The sequence below is a fragment of the Pimephales promelas genome, chromosome 21 (genome assembly GCF_988280905.1).
Source record: "Pimephales promelas chromosome 21, fPimPro1.hap1.1, whole genome shotgun sequence".
NCBI lineage: Eukaryota > Metazoa > Chordata > Actinopteri > Cypriniformes > Leuciscidae > Pimephales > Pimephales promelas.
In genome coordinates, this window is record NC_142789.1 from 28,219,297 (window position 1) to 28,232,701 (window position 13,405).

At 36.4% G+C, this 13,405-nt stretch overlaps 1 protein-coding gene across 3 annotated transcripts in view; it reads right to left on the minus strand.

The window, feature by feature from the left end:
• sptbn1 (spectrin, beta, non-erythrocytic 1) overlaps window positions 1-13,405 on the minus strand; it is a 90,585-nt gene that overhangs the window by 45,297 nt on the left and 31,883 nt on the right. Inside the window, exon 1 of one of the 3 annotated variants that reach the window (XM_039674186.2) lies at window positions 8,483-8,867. The exons of the other annotated variants lie outside the window; for them this stretch is intronic. Within the exon in view, the coding sequence (XP_039530120.2) occupies window positions 8,483-8,597 (115 nt within the window). The 5' untranslated portion in view covers window positions 8,598-8,867. Of the gene's footprint in view, window positions 1-8,482; window positions 8,868-13,405 lie in introns of those variants that run through there. 3 annotated transcript variants of the gene reach the window in all.

The following is a 13,405-nucleotide window of genomic DNA, read 5'->3' on the forward strand; positions in this document are numbered from 1 at the left end:
ATGGATAGATGGATAGATAGATATAGGGATAGATGGATAGATGGATAGATGGATGGATAGATGGATAGATGGATGGATAGATGGATAGATGGATAGATGGATAGATAGATAGATGGATTGGTTTCTACTCATAACACTATAAATGTTCTGCAGCTCACGCAGAGAGTGTATTATAGACTTAAGAAACACAGACGACTTGAACCGCATGTGCAAAACTGAAGATTGATTTTCTCCAAAGGCGACGGAACGGCTATGAAACCAAATCATGGAAGTAGAACAGTGTGTGTATGAAGCTTGACATGAGAGATGAAGTCACTCTCATACACACACAGAGAGAGAGAGAGAGAGAAAAACGTCTGGCGGGTTTACTCTCTTCTCCTGGATGGACTGCAAAATGCATGACCACAAACACACACTACAAGAAAAGCACACATCTGGAATGAGACCGGCGTAATATCTCGATGTACAAAGTGATTTTAGGAGAAACTAAGATATTTAACTGAGAGATTCGAAAACACACTTTACCTCAGGGTTCATGCAAACTCACTTTTATAAACTCAATCCAAACCACAACATTTCACAATGCATGTTTTTCCTGGACGAGGAATATTTCGGCAGGAAAAACAGTGTGTGTGTGTGTGTGTGTGTTCCTTCCTCTGCTTACACGTCTGACTCGCCTATATGAGTGCTTCGAGGTCTTTGGCGGAGTGTGTTCAAACAAGTGAGATATTAAAAAAATAACTATTTCTATCCAATTTGTATAAGGAAAATGCATTTTGATTACATAACTTAAAATGAATGAATTTTTATGTCTGTTCTCTATTTACTGAGTGCTTTCTAGGAGAATAAAATTAAATAACTAAAGTAAAATAAAATGCAATAAAATTATTTTTTATTTCACGATAAAGCACATGATCATGTGATGTCACTTTACTTTTGAACTAATTCATTTAATTTGAAGATTTAAGCATCTCAGGCTATTCAGTATCAAAGCGTTGATCGCAGCTGCTAACACACATCAGCTCTTGAAACCCCGCCCTCTGCTGCACGTCATTTGCATTTAAAGGGCCAGACACGAAAATGGTGCGTTTTTGCAAACTCTCAAAAAGTGACAACTTTAACATGCTATAGAAAAATAAAACTTCACACACACACTCTGGGGACATCAGAGATTTATTTTACATCTTGTGAAAATGTCATTTTACCACCCCTTTAAAAAATATAATAAAATAAAAAGTAATAATGAAATAAAATAAAATGATCAAATATATATAAAAAAAAAAATCTAAAAAAAAAAATACAAAACATTAATAAAATGAAATTAAAAATGACTGAATAAATAAAAAGTAATTAATTAATTAAAAACAGAAAACATGATAAAACAATATTCAAAAAATTAAATTATGTAAAAAAAATGACAACAAAAAATAAGAAATTAACTGGTGGCTTGAATATAAATGGCTATATTGTTGTTAAATAAAATAAAATAAAAATATAACAAAATTAAATTAATTAATAAAAATAAATAGAAAACAAAACAATAAAACATTAGTTCAATTAAATAATAAAATGACAAAAAATAACAAATTAACTGGTGGCTTGAATATAAATGGCTATATAATACTGCTGTTAAGTTAAATTAGATAATATGAACTCGGGCTGCTTTGTGAACCGATAACATCACAGCCAAGGCCAACGAATGCTACATGTTAGCCTGCGGATCCTCCCAGAGGATTGTGGGAAGGGCGAACAACGGCGTCAGTGTTCCCCCTCGGCCCGACTCAAACCGCAGGGAACGCTGCAGGAATGCGTCCGCATCTGGACCGAACACGGGTCCCAGTCCCACTGAATATCAGTGTTATAAACTCTCCAAACACACATCTCAGTGTCTATGACCTCTTATAAACCATACACTGCAAAGCCTATATCAGACTAGAAGGACATTGTATACAAGTATTCTTGAGGGAGTTTTTGCACATTTTGACATTATTTTCACGATAAAGCACATTTTCTCCCTCCAGCTGATCATTACTGGGATGTGACTTTATTTTTGAAGATTTAAGCATCTCAGGATGAAAGTGTTAAAGCGTGCCGTCTACGAGAAACAACTAAAATATATATTTTTTTAAAGAAATAAAATAATAAAATATTTAAAAAAATAAAAACATAAAAATTTATAATTAAATAAACAAAAGAAAAAATAAAATAAATTAACTGATGAGTTGATTATAAAAGGCTATATAATACTGCTGTTAAATTAAATTTACAATAAAATAAAATTTAAAAAAAGTTAAATGAACTTAAAAAAAAAAAAAAAATTAATGAAATAAAAAAAATTAAATGAAATAAAACTGGTGTGTTGTAAACAAGTATCCTTAAGTGGAAAAAATATCCAGAAAATGTGATTGAATCACAATGGCAAAGTCAAATAAAAGTCAGCCAACATTTGCCTTTGAGCATCTGAGATAAATCAATACTGGCGTCTGGGCCGCTAATCAAGTCAGGAGGTCGGACGAGTCATATATGCTAAAGCTAAATGCTTCAGTATATTTCAATAAGGAGACGATTGGAAAACTGAATTCTCACATCATGCACTCTAGAAATATGGCGTCCGCGCGGGTTCACGCTAGCGTTTTAAAGATGTTCATGCTATCTGATGTGGCGGTGAGAGTTCAGCGATTGTTGATTTATTGGCGTTTCCTGCATCCTCAAAATCTTTGTTTGCTGACCTCGAAACACACCACACCCTGTCCTGCGACACACAGATAGCATTGTCTTTATTTTCAGGGGAAACAATATGATCAAACTATCAGGAAAAAAAGTAGGATCCAAAAATGCAAATAAAATGCACAAATTCGAGGGATTTAGACACTAGTGTTCAAACCTGGCTGCATTTATTTGATCAAAAATACAGTAAAAACAGTGAAATATTATTGCAATTTAAATCTGTTGTTTTCTATGTGAATATACAGTAAAGTGTAATTTATTCCTGTGATCTTCAGCATCATTACTCCAATTCTTCAGTGTCACATGATCCTTCACAAATCACTCTAATATGAGGATCTGATGAGACACATTTGTGATTATTAACAGAGTTGAAAACAGTTCATATTTTTATTGAAACTGTGATTCATCTTTATTGAATAGAAAGTTCAAAAGAGCAGAATTTATTGGAAATATAACAATATAAATGTCTTTACAGTCACTTTTGATCAATGTAATGGATTAATTTCTTTAAAAATGACCCCAGCTTTGAACATTAGTGTATAAGAAACATTCATGATTATTATCAATGTTAAAACCAGTTAATATTTTGGTAGAATATTGTATTTTGGCAATACCTTTTTATCAAAGATTAAAAAAAACAGCATTTATGTGTGTTCCATTGCTAAATAAAAGTGTTATTTTTAAATGTTTGAACGGCAGTCCATATATCAAGTTTTTATGATTTCAGGATTTATATTCATTACAGTCAGCCTAGATGGGTTCGTCCAACCCTGAAAGAACAAAAAATTTAAATTAATCATAATTATTACTTTTTTGTATAACATTATTCTGAATGTGAATTCCACTGAAATGAAAAAGAGCAGACACAGCATTCTTCCCATCAGCGATAAGTGAGACCATCTCTTCATATGAATGAAGCATTTTCTACTCTGCCTAATTTTCTGAGTTGATAAATCATTCAAATCAAATGCAAACGCAAACGCAGGCCACATTTAAAAATGTTACTAGCTCGTTACTAACGATTTTAAGAATTCTAAAAAAACACATACCATCTGTGACGCCTACAAACCACCTAGTTACACCATAGCAACCACCTAAAATACCTAACCAACCGCACTGAACACCCTAGCAACCGCTCAGAAATGCCAAAGCAAGCACCCAAAATACCCTAGCAACCACCCAGAACACCCTAGCAACCACCTAGAACAACCTAGCAACCACCCAGAACACCCTAGCAACCACCTAGAACACCCTAGCAACCACCTAGAACACCCTGGCAACCACCTAGAACACCCTAGCAACCACCTAAAACACCCTAGCACAACCTAGCAACCACCTAGAACACCCTAGCAACCACCTAGCAACCACCCAGAACACCCTAGCCACCACCCCAAACAACTATAACTAAACGCTCATAGCCGTGCGATATTGCTGTAAATGAGCACGGCTGTGACCCGGCCTGAAAGGAAGGAGCGGGACAGGTTTAGTCGATGGGTGGTTTCCTCCTTTCCTCTGATTATCTGCTTCCCGTGGCGTAAACGTCAGCAGAAAGGAATTCCTCAGACTTCCTGCGGAGTGGACAGATCTCCGAGGTCAGCGTATCACGTTCAGCGCTCGGCTCGAAAACAAACAGAGTTTCAACACTTCAGGCTAAAAGCACAGCACACAGTCTGGGCATCTCAAACACGGGCAAAAATAATACAGATGTGACGATTCACATCTCTTAGAGGCCGTTACTGCGGGTGCTGATGGAAAACACATGCAGCATACAAAAGGATACTTACACACACAACATTCGAATGTGGGGCAAAATAGTGATTGATTGACTGATTGATTGATACTTTTTTGGGCAAAATAGAATATTGAGTTCATTTTCGACCTCTGTTTCGTGTCTTCTTTGTGTGATTATGTCAAAATGCCCATCTTGGCAAGTATCCTTTCTTAAAATTCTTAAATCAAATTTCTGTAATATATATAAACGAATCAAATATATAGGCTTATATAGAGTTATTTTGTATTCAAAAAGTAAAATAAACTATATAGAGAGAGTAGATTTTTATTTATTTGAATATATTTTTCATCATTATAAAAAAAAAATATATATATATATATATATACACACACACACACACACACACACACACACACACACACACACACAGGTGAAACTCGAAAAATTTAATTTCATGCAAAAGTTATAATTTGGATGATTTTGGCTTCTTATGAAAACCCCATCTCAGAAAATCTGAATATTACATGAAATCAATAATAAAAAAAAAGGATTTCAAATGCAGAAATGTCGGACCTCAGAAGTAAAATCATGCATATATAGATAAATATACTAAATATATTAGTTTCACCTTTTAATTTGAATTACTGAAATGAACTTCTGCACGATGTGTCTCCTGTATACATCATTAGTCACGGTTCTCCCGTTTAAACACACCGAGCCGAGGGAAGCATGTTTATCATGCCATGTTTTAAGTGATGACATTCCTGTTGTGGACTCACAGATCCTCCAGTGTTAGAGAGAGACAGTGATGAACACACTCAACATTACAGCAGCTAAATCACTCCAGATCGGGCACTAGTCTGCATCTGCTGCCTATATAGGGTACTAGAGTTGGGACCAGAGCTAAAGATGAGGAGTGTGTGAAGCAATCACAGGTGTGTGTGTGTGTATCTCTAACTCAATCTGCTGTTTCAGGTCGACTGGTTTAAACTCCACCCTTAGTTTCAGAGATACACACACACAGAATGGAGGATGCGCTCGAGTGCATCACTGCAGATGTACACACACTTACTGTTCATTTGCATGTGTGCTCATAACCTACAGCTTTTCTCAGAGTTTCGCATCCATACATATTCTTTTACCATTTCTGTAAAGTTTTCTTGAGTTACTACTGGGTTGCAAAAAATACTGGGTTGTCTTAACCCAATTTTGGGTCAAGCATAGACAAACCCAGCCATTGGGTAATTTTTTTTTTTTTAATTTTTAACTCAACGTTTGGGTTTGTCCATATTTGACCCAAAATTGGGTTAAGACAACCCAGCGTTTTAAGAGTGTATGATTGTTTGGAGAGAGAAACACAGCATCAGTGCATAACTTTATTTTCTAGCTGATGTTATCAATGTCACTTATTGTTTAATCATCATGTTTTAAGGTAGTATAGATACACTTTTCCAAACATTTAGCAAGTAAAATTACGAAAACGGTGTTGTATTCAGTAACTGAAATAAAGCTGAAATAAAATAAAAAATGACCTGAAAAAAAAATTCAAAATATAAAACATTGTTTTCAGTAACTGAACTCAAGCTGTAATAAAATATATAGCTTAAACTTGTATTAAATATACAAACATAAAAAAATATTTTAGTAACTGAACTCAAGCTGAAATAAAATAAAATAAAATATAAATATTACTTGGAAGCTTGAATTTGAATTAAAACTATATATATTATATATATATATATATTACGATTTTTAAATAATTTGAAGTTGAACACTAAAATTACACTCTAAAAAATGCTGGGTTATTTCAACCCAAATTTGGGTCAAATATGGACAAACCCAAATGTTGGTATAAAATATAATTAAAAAATGTACAGTTGAAAGTGAAAGTTTTAAATTACATTTTTAACCATATTTTACCTCATTTTGGGTTAAAACAACCCAACATTGTTTAGAGTGTACAGAAATATTTATTAAAAAAAACTATATATATATATATATAAACAAATTATAAAAGCACAAAGGCTAATTAAAAATATGACCGAATATAAATAATACTAGAATAGCTGGCCAAAACAGGTTTTGAATGAAATGTTCTCTGTGAAACGTGACACGTAATAGTTTAGTGTGTCACACAATGAGCTCTGAGTGAGTGTTCACTGCAGGAAAGGCTTCATGGTTCGTGGCTCTGCGTATCTTTGAGCGCTGAGTTTCCCTTCGCTCGAATCTACCGTCTCTCGCTCTCAGTCCAGCCGAGACGCTCACATCAGTGTCGGCTCGTCATGACAGGACACTGAGTGAATCAAACATCCTCACGCTGACCAAATCCTCCCGGGCCGGTCAGACATCTCTCTCAGTGCGGATCTCTGCCAACAGCCCAACAGAAGGTCATTGAGGAGACCAGACGCTTGGCAGCAACTCACACGGACCACAAAAGATCTGATTCAGCACGAACCCTATGAGCAGAACCGGTCCAGAAAGGCCCAACATCAGCTGGACGCAGTCTCACCGTCACTGAACTGTGGAAACACAAGCTGCCAGGATCATGTGTTCAGACTATTGAAGCCCGTCCAAAATCGCACTATAATCCAAGAATCTGTCATTTATCTTATCATGATGATAAATGATTAGATATGAGCGTTTGAAGAATGCTCTTGTGTAGTTTGCATTGAATTTTAAAATGCATAATAAAACACAGAGCTTTGGCGGGGTTGCAACTTCTAAATATCTTAATATCAAACCATCACATCTGAGGAACAAGACGCTACATGTCAGTATGAAAGCAAACGCTATCTAATATGTGCTATCAGTATACAAGCATAAGTCGCATTTGAACCTGATAACCCGATCATTTAAATCCACAACGCAGTTGACATTAAAGTAGAAACACTAAAACTGTGAATTATGCATGACGAGCAATACGGTTTATCTACAATATTAAGTCATTTACAAGCCTGAGAGTAAGCTGTATAACTCAATCTATTATAACACAGGTAAAAGGTCAAGTTTTCATCATTAAACCACTAAAAAGAGGTACATGGTTAATCTGAGTCACTGATTATCTGCACACAAACACATTTCATTAGATAAAATCATCTGCTAAATGCATAACTGTAACACTTTCAGCCCATCCAGTGTATCTACACCTCAAACTGGGCCGTGATTCATCGCCGTTTGCTTCTTCACTGATAACACACCAATGACTCGTTTCATTAAACTTGTGCAATCTCATCCTGCATGCATGGCTCTTCAAATGCTTTGGTTATCAGACGAGATGTGTAAAAGCATGCATTGAGACTTCTGCACCACAGAAAGGGCAAACGAAAGCAATGTGTGAAATCGCTGAGTGTGTGAAGTGCACATCTATCGATTTGCCCACAATTAGAAAAGATGCGACGAACACACAATTTCTCCAGGTTGCTGAAGTCTAAAGTGTCCACCACAGTCAATGCATTTGCTTTGTCAAACTATTTACACACTCAAAAGCTTTCATTTGGACCTAAAGAGCGCTTGTTAGATCCTAAAAGTGCACATATTAGTACCTAAATAGTAAGTGACAGCATTTTTTTCTGAGAGTGAACAATGAGCAACAACAAAGGCCTCTCGTGCATCTTATTCTAAAGAGCCCTTAAACGGCCGGACTCGTTAGCACGCGCGATTCAAATGCACATGAAGCCGCGGCTTTAAGAAACGTGCACTATCATTGTGATAGTCAGCAGAACAAAACAACCACTCCCACCTTCCCGGGTTCTCCATTGTTGTCTATGACGGGCCATTCAGCCCCCTCATTGACTCGGATCCCGGTGATTTTGGGGAAGGGAGGTCAAGCACAGAAAACTGACCATCTAAAACCAGCCAGAGGATTGCTTTCTATGCATCTACACACCCATACATTCAACGCATGGGTTTACATATGATTATATGCATGTATAATCACAGCTGCAGTTGGTGAATCGGCATCATAACGGCTCAGCGTAGCAACGCCTGTAAACAATGCATTCCCACATCCGGGGCGCATCTCACCTTGCAGCTGCTTGAAACGCCCCTCGAGCTGGTTGTAGTTGAAGGCCATTTGCGCGGGGAAGCTCGGCTCCTGGTAAAAGCCCTCGGGGGCCCCGGACTCCCACTCCAAATCCATGATCCCCGACCGAGAGGGAAACTATTTCCAGATTCCTCCCAATGAGAAGGAACGGCAGCGGGAAAAGGCTTACTTCTGCTCCTCTTTAAAGTCAAAGAAATCCAAAGAGCGAGAGGTTTAATGTCCTAAAGGAGACATGCATGCTTGTTCGTCTTCCCATTCAAAAGAAGCATCCCCCCCCAAAAAAAAAAAAATCCAGCACACAAACGCCCCTCCTCCGGTCACACACTCAGACTCAGAGGATGAGGACACACTCCTCGAGACCGACTGCTCTGAATCTGCAAGGGTTTCTGTGAGACTCCTTTAACGGAGCAGAGAGGAGGGCGAAAGGGTTGTAATTTCACCAGCCTGTGTGTTTGCACATGATGTCACCACCTCATTACAATGAAAGAGGAGGAGAAGATGGGCCGTACCAAGTCTCCGGATAAGATGGGGGAGGAGAATGAGCAGGAAGTTGGCTCATTTTTCATGCATTGTTGTTTAAAAGTCATGCAACACAAGCAAAGTCGCGTAAGAAATGCGGAACGGCCTTTTTGGAATGTCGAGCTCACTCGCATCCTGCCCAACATTCCGTTTGCCGCACATTCCGTTTGCCTGAAATTCCATTGGCCTCGTCCCCCACCCCCGCCGCCCGTCTGTCTGCAAGGTGAGGAGAGACTCTGCCATGAATGCAGACTTTGAACTACTTCTCAAAGTTTGCCTATTGAATGGCACTCCACTGTAAAGCAAACATCTGCTGTAATTCCCACTCAGTAATCTCACTCGCACGGCTACGTCAGGAGCAGGAAAGGTCCTGACACACTGATGATGATGGCAAACGCTCCCGTCTGCTTTTTGTTATGGGTCTTAAACGTGATAAAAAGCAGGATTATGCAAAGGCCCTTAACGGTGAACTAAAAGCCACAATGAGAAAGAAAAGGGATCATGGGATATTTACAGGCAGCGAAGGAGTGTTTTTATGAGAGCGGAGCGCTGATATGAAACGTTATAAATCAAGCAATAAAACGCTGGTTTGTTTTCTGTCAGCAACACTGTTCCTGGAACAGATCAAGCTTTTGTTGTTGCTTGTTTTCTTTCGAATTCACACATTTGCTAAATACAAACGTGAATGACTAATGGCTAATGTTTGTTTATGTTTTATTAATTGAATGTGTTTTTTGTCTTTTTTTTATTTCAGTTTTAGTCATTTTAATAATTCAGCTTATTTCATTTCAATTTCTATTAACATTTTTTTAGAGAAATAGGTTGCATTTTATTTTACAATATGTGCACTTACTTAAAAGTACTGGTTAATATGGTATTGTTTAAGGTTAGGCTCAGGGTTAGTACCTAGTTATTACCCACATATTGCAATTACTATGATAAGTACATAATATGTACTTATTATAGAACAGAGCAGTAAAATAAAGTGCATATATATGCTATATTAATATACTATTATCTATATATATATATAATATACAGTCAGTTTTATATATATATATATATATATACACACACACATACTTGTATATATGAAATATTTTTATGTATTTACTATAGATTATATATATAATTTATATCATATATAAATATTTTATATATAAATAATATTTTTTTTCTTAAATATACATGCATGTGTATATATATATATATATATATATATATAAAATAATTATACACAGTGCACCCACATATATTATGTAAACGCAAACTTTTATTTTGGATGCGGTTAATTGTGATTAATCGTTTGACAGCCCTAATATACAAAGTATATATATATATATATATATGAAGAGTTCAGATGCAAAAGCCTCTAAATGCCATTTGAAATTTTCTTCTAAAATGACCATTTTTATCAAGCTTGTATATTTAAGTTCAGTAATTTCACTTAAATGACAATTAATAGGTAATCTTCACTGCCATTTAAGTGAAATTACTGAACTTAAATATACAAGCTTGATAAAAATGATCATTTTAGAAGAAAATTTCAAACGGCACTTAGAAGTTTTTGCATCTGAACTCTTCATATATATATATATAACATCTTAGTGAATATATGCTATATTAATATATTATTATCTGCACAGTATGCCATGGTACTTAATAATCACTGAAGTAGTGTCTCTCTCCACAAGCATCCTCAAGTAAGCATGAGATAAGCTATAATGTGACCAAATGTGTCCCATGATCCTGTATTTCCAAATGAAACAAATGTTGGATTCTTCCTGCGAGTATGTGGCGTGGGATCGAGGCCTGAGGGTGTTGTGGAGGATCTGGGCCTGCAGTGAGAGGGATATTTGTGCACAAACACAGTCAGTTGTGTCATTTTAAAGTCACAAGACGTCCACGTGTCCTCAGCGCGCTTAATTCACCTCCGTCTGGACTTCTGTTCTCTGTCACAAGTGTGTGTGTGACTCTCAGAGCTGAAATCATCCCTCGCGCCGCGATAAACAGAGTTTGGGGTTCTGGTGCACACACACACTGCCGATACACACGTTACTCTGAAGACTCGACGCTAAATGGAATAAGCTGAAGATAATCTGATGAATATATCACCAAATGATGGGAAGTGAAGGGAAATACACACACACACACACACGCACACACAAATGGAAATCCAGTCTCTCTCTCACACACCCACATGCGTGTGTATGTGTGTGTGTGTGTGTGAGTGGATTTACATTCATTCCCAGTCATTTCAATGATAAAATTATTTAAAAATAGTATTTAAAAAAAAAGATGAAAGCATATTATATTATATTATATTATATTATATTACACTACATTACGCCACGTTATATTATATTATATTTTAACAATAAAAGCTGGAAAAATTTAAAGCCAAAATAAAGGGAAAAAATATTTATACATTTTATAACTCTAAAAAAATTAATAATAATACAATTATTTAACAATATTATATTTAAAAGATAAAAGCATATTAAATTATTATTTTATGTTATATTTTACAAAATTATATTATCTGTTGATATACTATGATATATATTTAAAAAATAAAAGGCAAAAAAGTAATGCTCACAAGATAAAAAAAATCAATTTATAGATTTGATAAATATTATATATATATATATATATATATATATATATATATATATATATATATATGAGAATGATTTACATTTTTGTATGTCCAAATAGATTTGTATAATTTGTAAAGAAAATTGCTGGAATATCTGTGGATTTATGGATAAACTGGTCAAGTTCCTAACCCTCGTCTCGAGCATCTGACATGATCCACAGTCTAGTCGTCATAATCCATACGAGAGGAACGAGCATCAATAGTGCGTTCATATCACATGACGTTTTCTAATCAATAGCAGTATTTCTACATGGAAATGATGAGAGCTGATATCTCAGAATGATAAAGACATGTGTGAACTGACCATGAACGCAGATTTCCAACAAATACATTTCAGATGTGTTGTTTCTCTCACACTGAGGGATAAACGTATATAACGGCTTGTTTCTGCTGGCGCTGAGACAATCGCTCCTTTGGCAAGTCAGAGAAGGCAACATTTCCCATGATGCTTCACTGTGATCTTATAAAAATGTACTTGCACAATCCCACAATTCCAGAGGGATTCGGTTGTAACGCAACACAACTGCTCTTATTCGACAGCGAACTCAAAAGTGCTGATTTCAGCAAAGACAAAAATGTCTGGATAATGTCTGGATACAGTGTGTGTGTGTGTGTGTGTGTGTGTGTGACGATGATCTAATGCGTTCGTGAAGCTACAGTAAGTGGGGTGATTTTACAGACATCTGGCCGACGAACTCAGGAAAGGAAGGATAGAGGAAGGACAGGGGGTCTGTGGGTGTTTCCTTTCCTTTATTATGAGATGAACAACCATACACACACACACACACACACACACACACAGACCACGACATTCCAGAACTCAAACTACATCCCACAATTACACAAGACCAAACTGCTGTGGGAAATACAAGGAATGTGATATAACACACACTGGCCTTAGGACAGCAGTCTGACCAGATCTCAATATCAACTCAAACATTTCTCGTGAGAGTGTGTGAGTGAGGAGAGTGTGTGAGTGAGGAGAGTGTGTGAGTGTGTGTGTGAGTGAGGAGAGTGTGTGAGACGGACAGCAGTCACTCGAGGAGACGACAAACAACTCATTTATTTTTCACGACACCGGTCAATAATTTAGATGCTCGTGTTTCATTGGTGGAATACTAGTCCGCTGTCCCACAAACCAATACGTGACAGAACCCTGAGTGTGTGTGTGTGTGTGTGTGTGTGTGTGTGTGTAGGAAACCAGGCAACTGAGAGGAATTAATTATTCATGATGTCAGCATTAATTCTATTTAGGTAGAGATTCATTCATCCATTCATCTTGTCTGTCCGTCCGTCCGTCCGCCCGTCCGTCGATCCGTCCATCTATCTATCTATCTATCTATCTATCTATCTATCTATCTATCTATCTATCTATCTATCTATCTATCTATCTATCTATCTATCTATCTATCTATCTATCTATCTATCTATCTATCTATCTATCAATCTATCTATCTATCTATCTATCTATCTGCCTGTCCATCCATCCATCCATCTATCCATCTATCGTTCCATCTATCCATCTATCTATCTATCTATCTGTCTGTCCATCCATCCATCCATCTATCTATCTATCTATCTATCTATCTATCTATCTATCTATCTATCTATCTATCTATCTATCTATCTATCTATCTATCTATCTATCTATCTATCTATCTATCCATCCATCCATCCATCCATCCATCCATCCATCCATCCATCCATCTATCTATCTATCTATCTA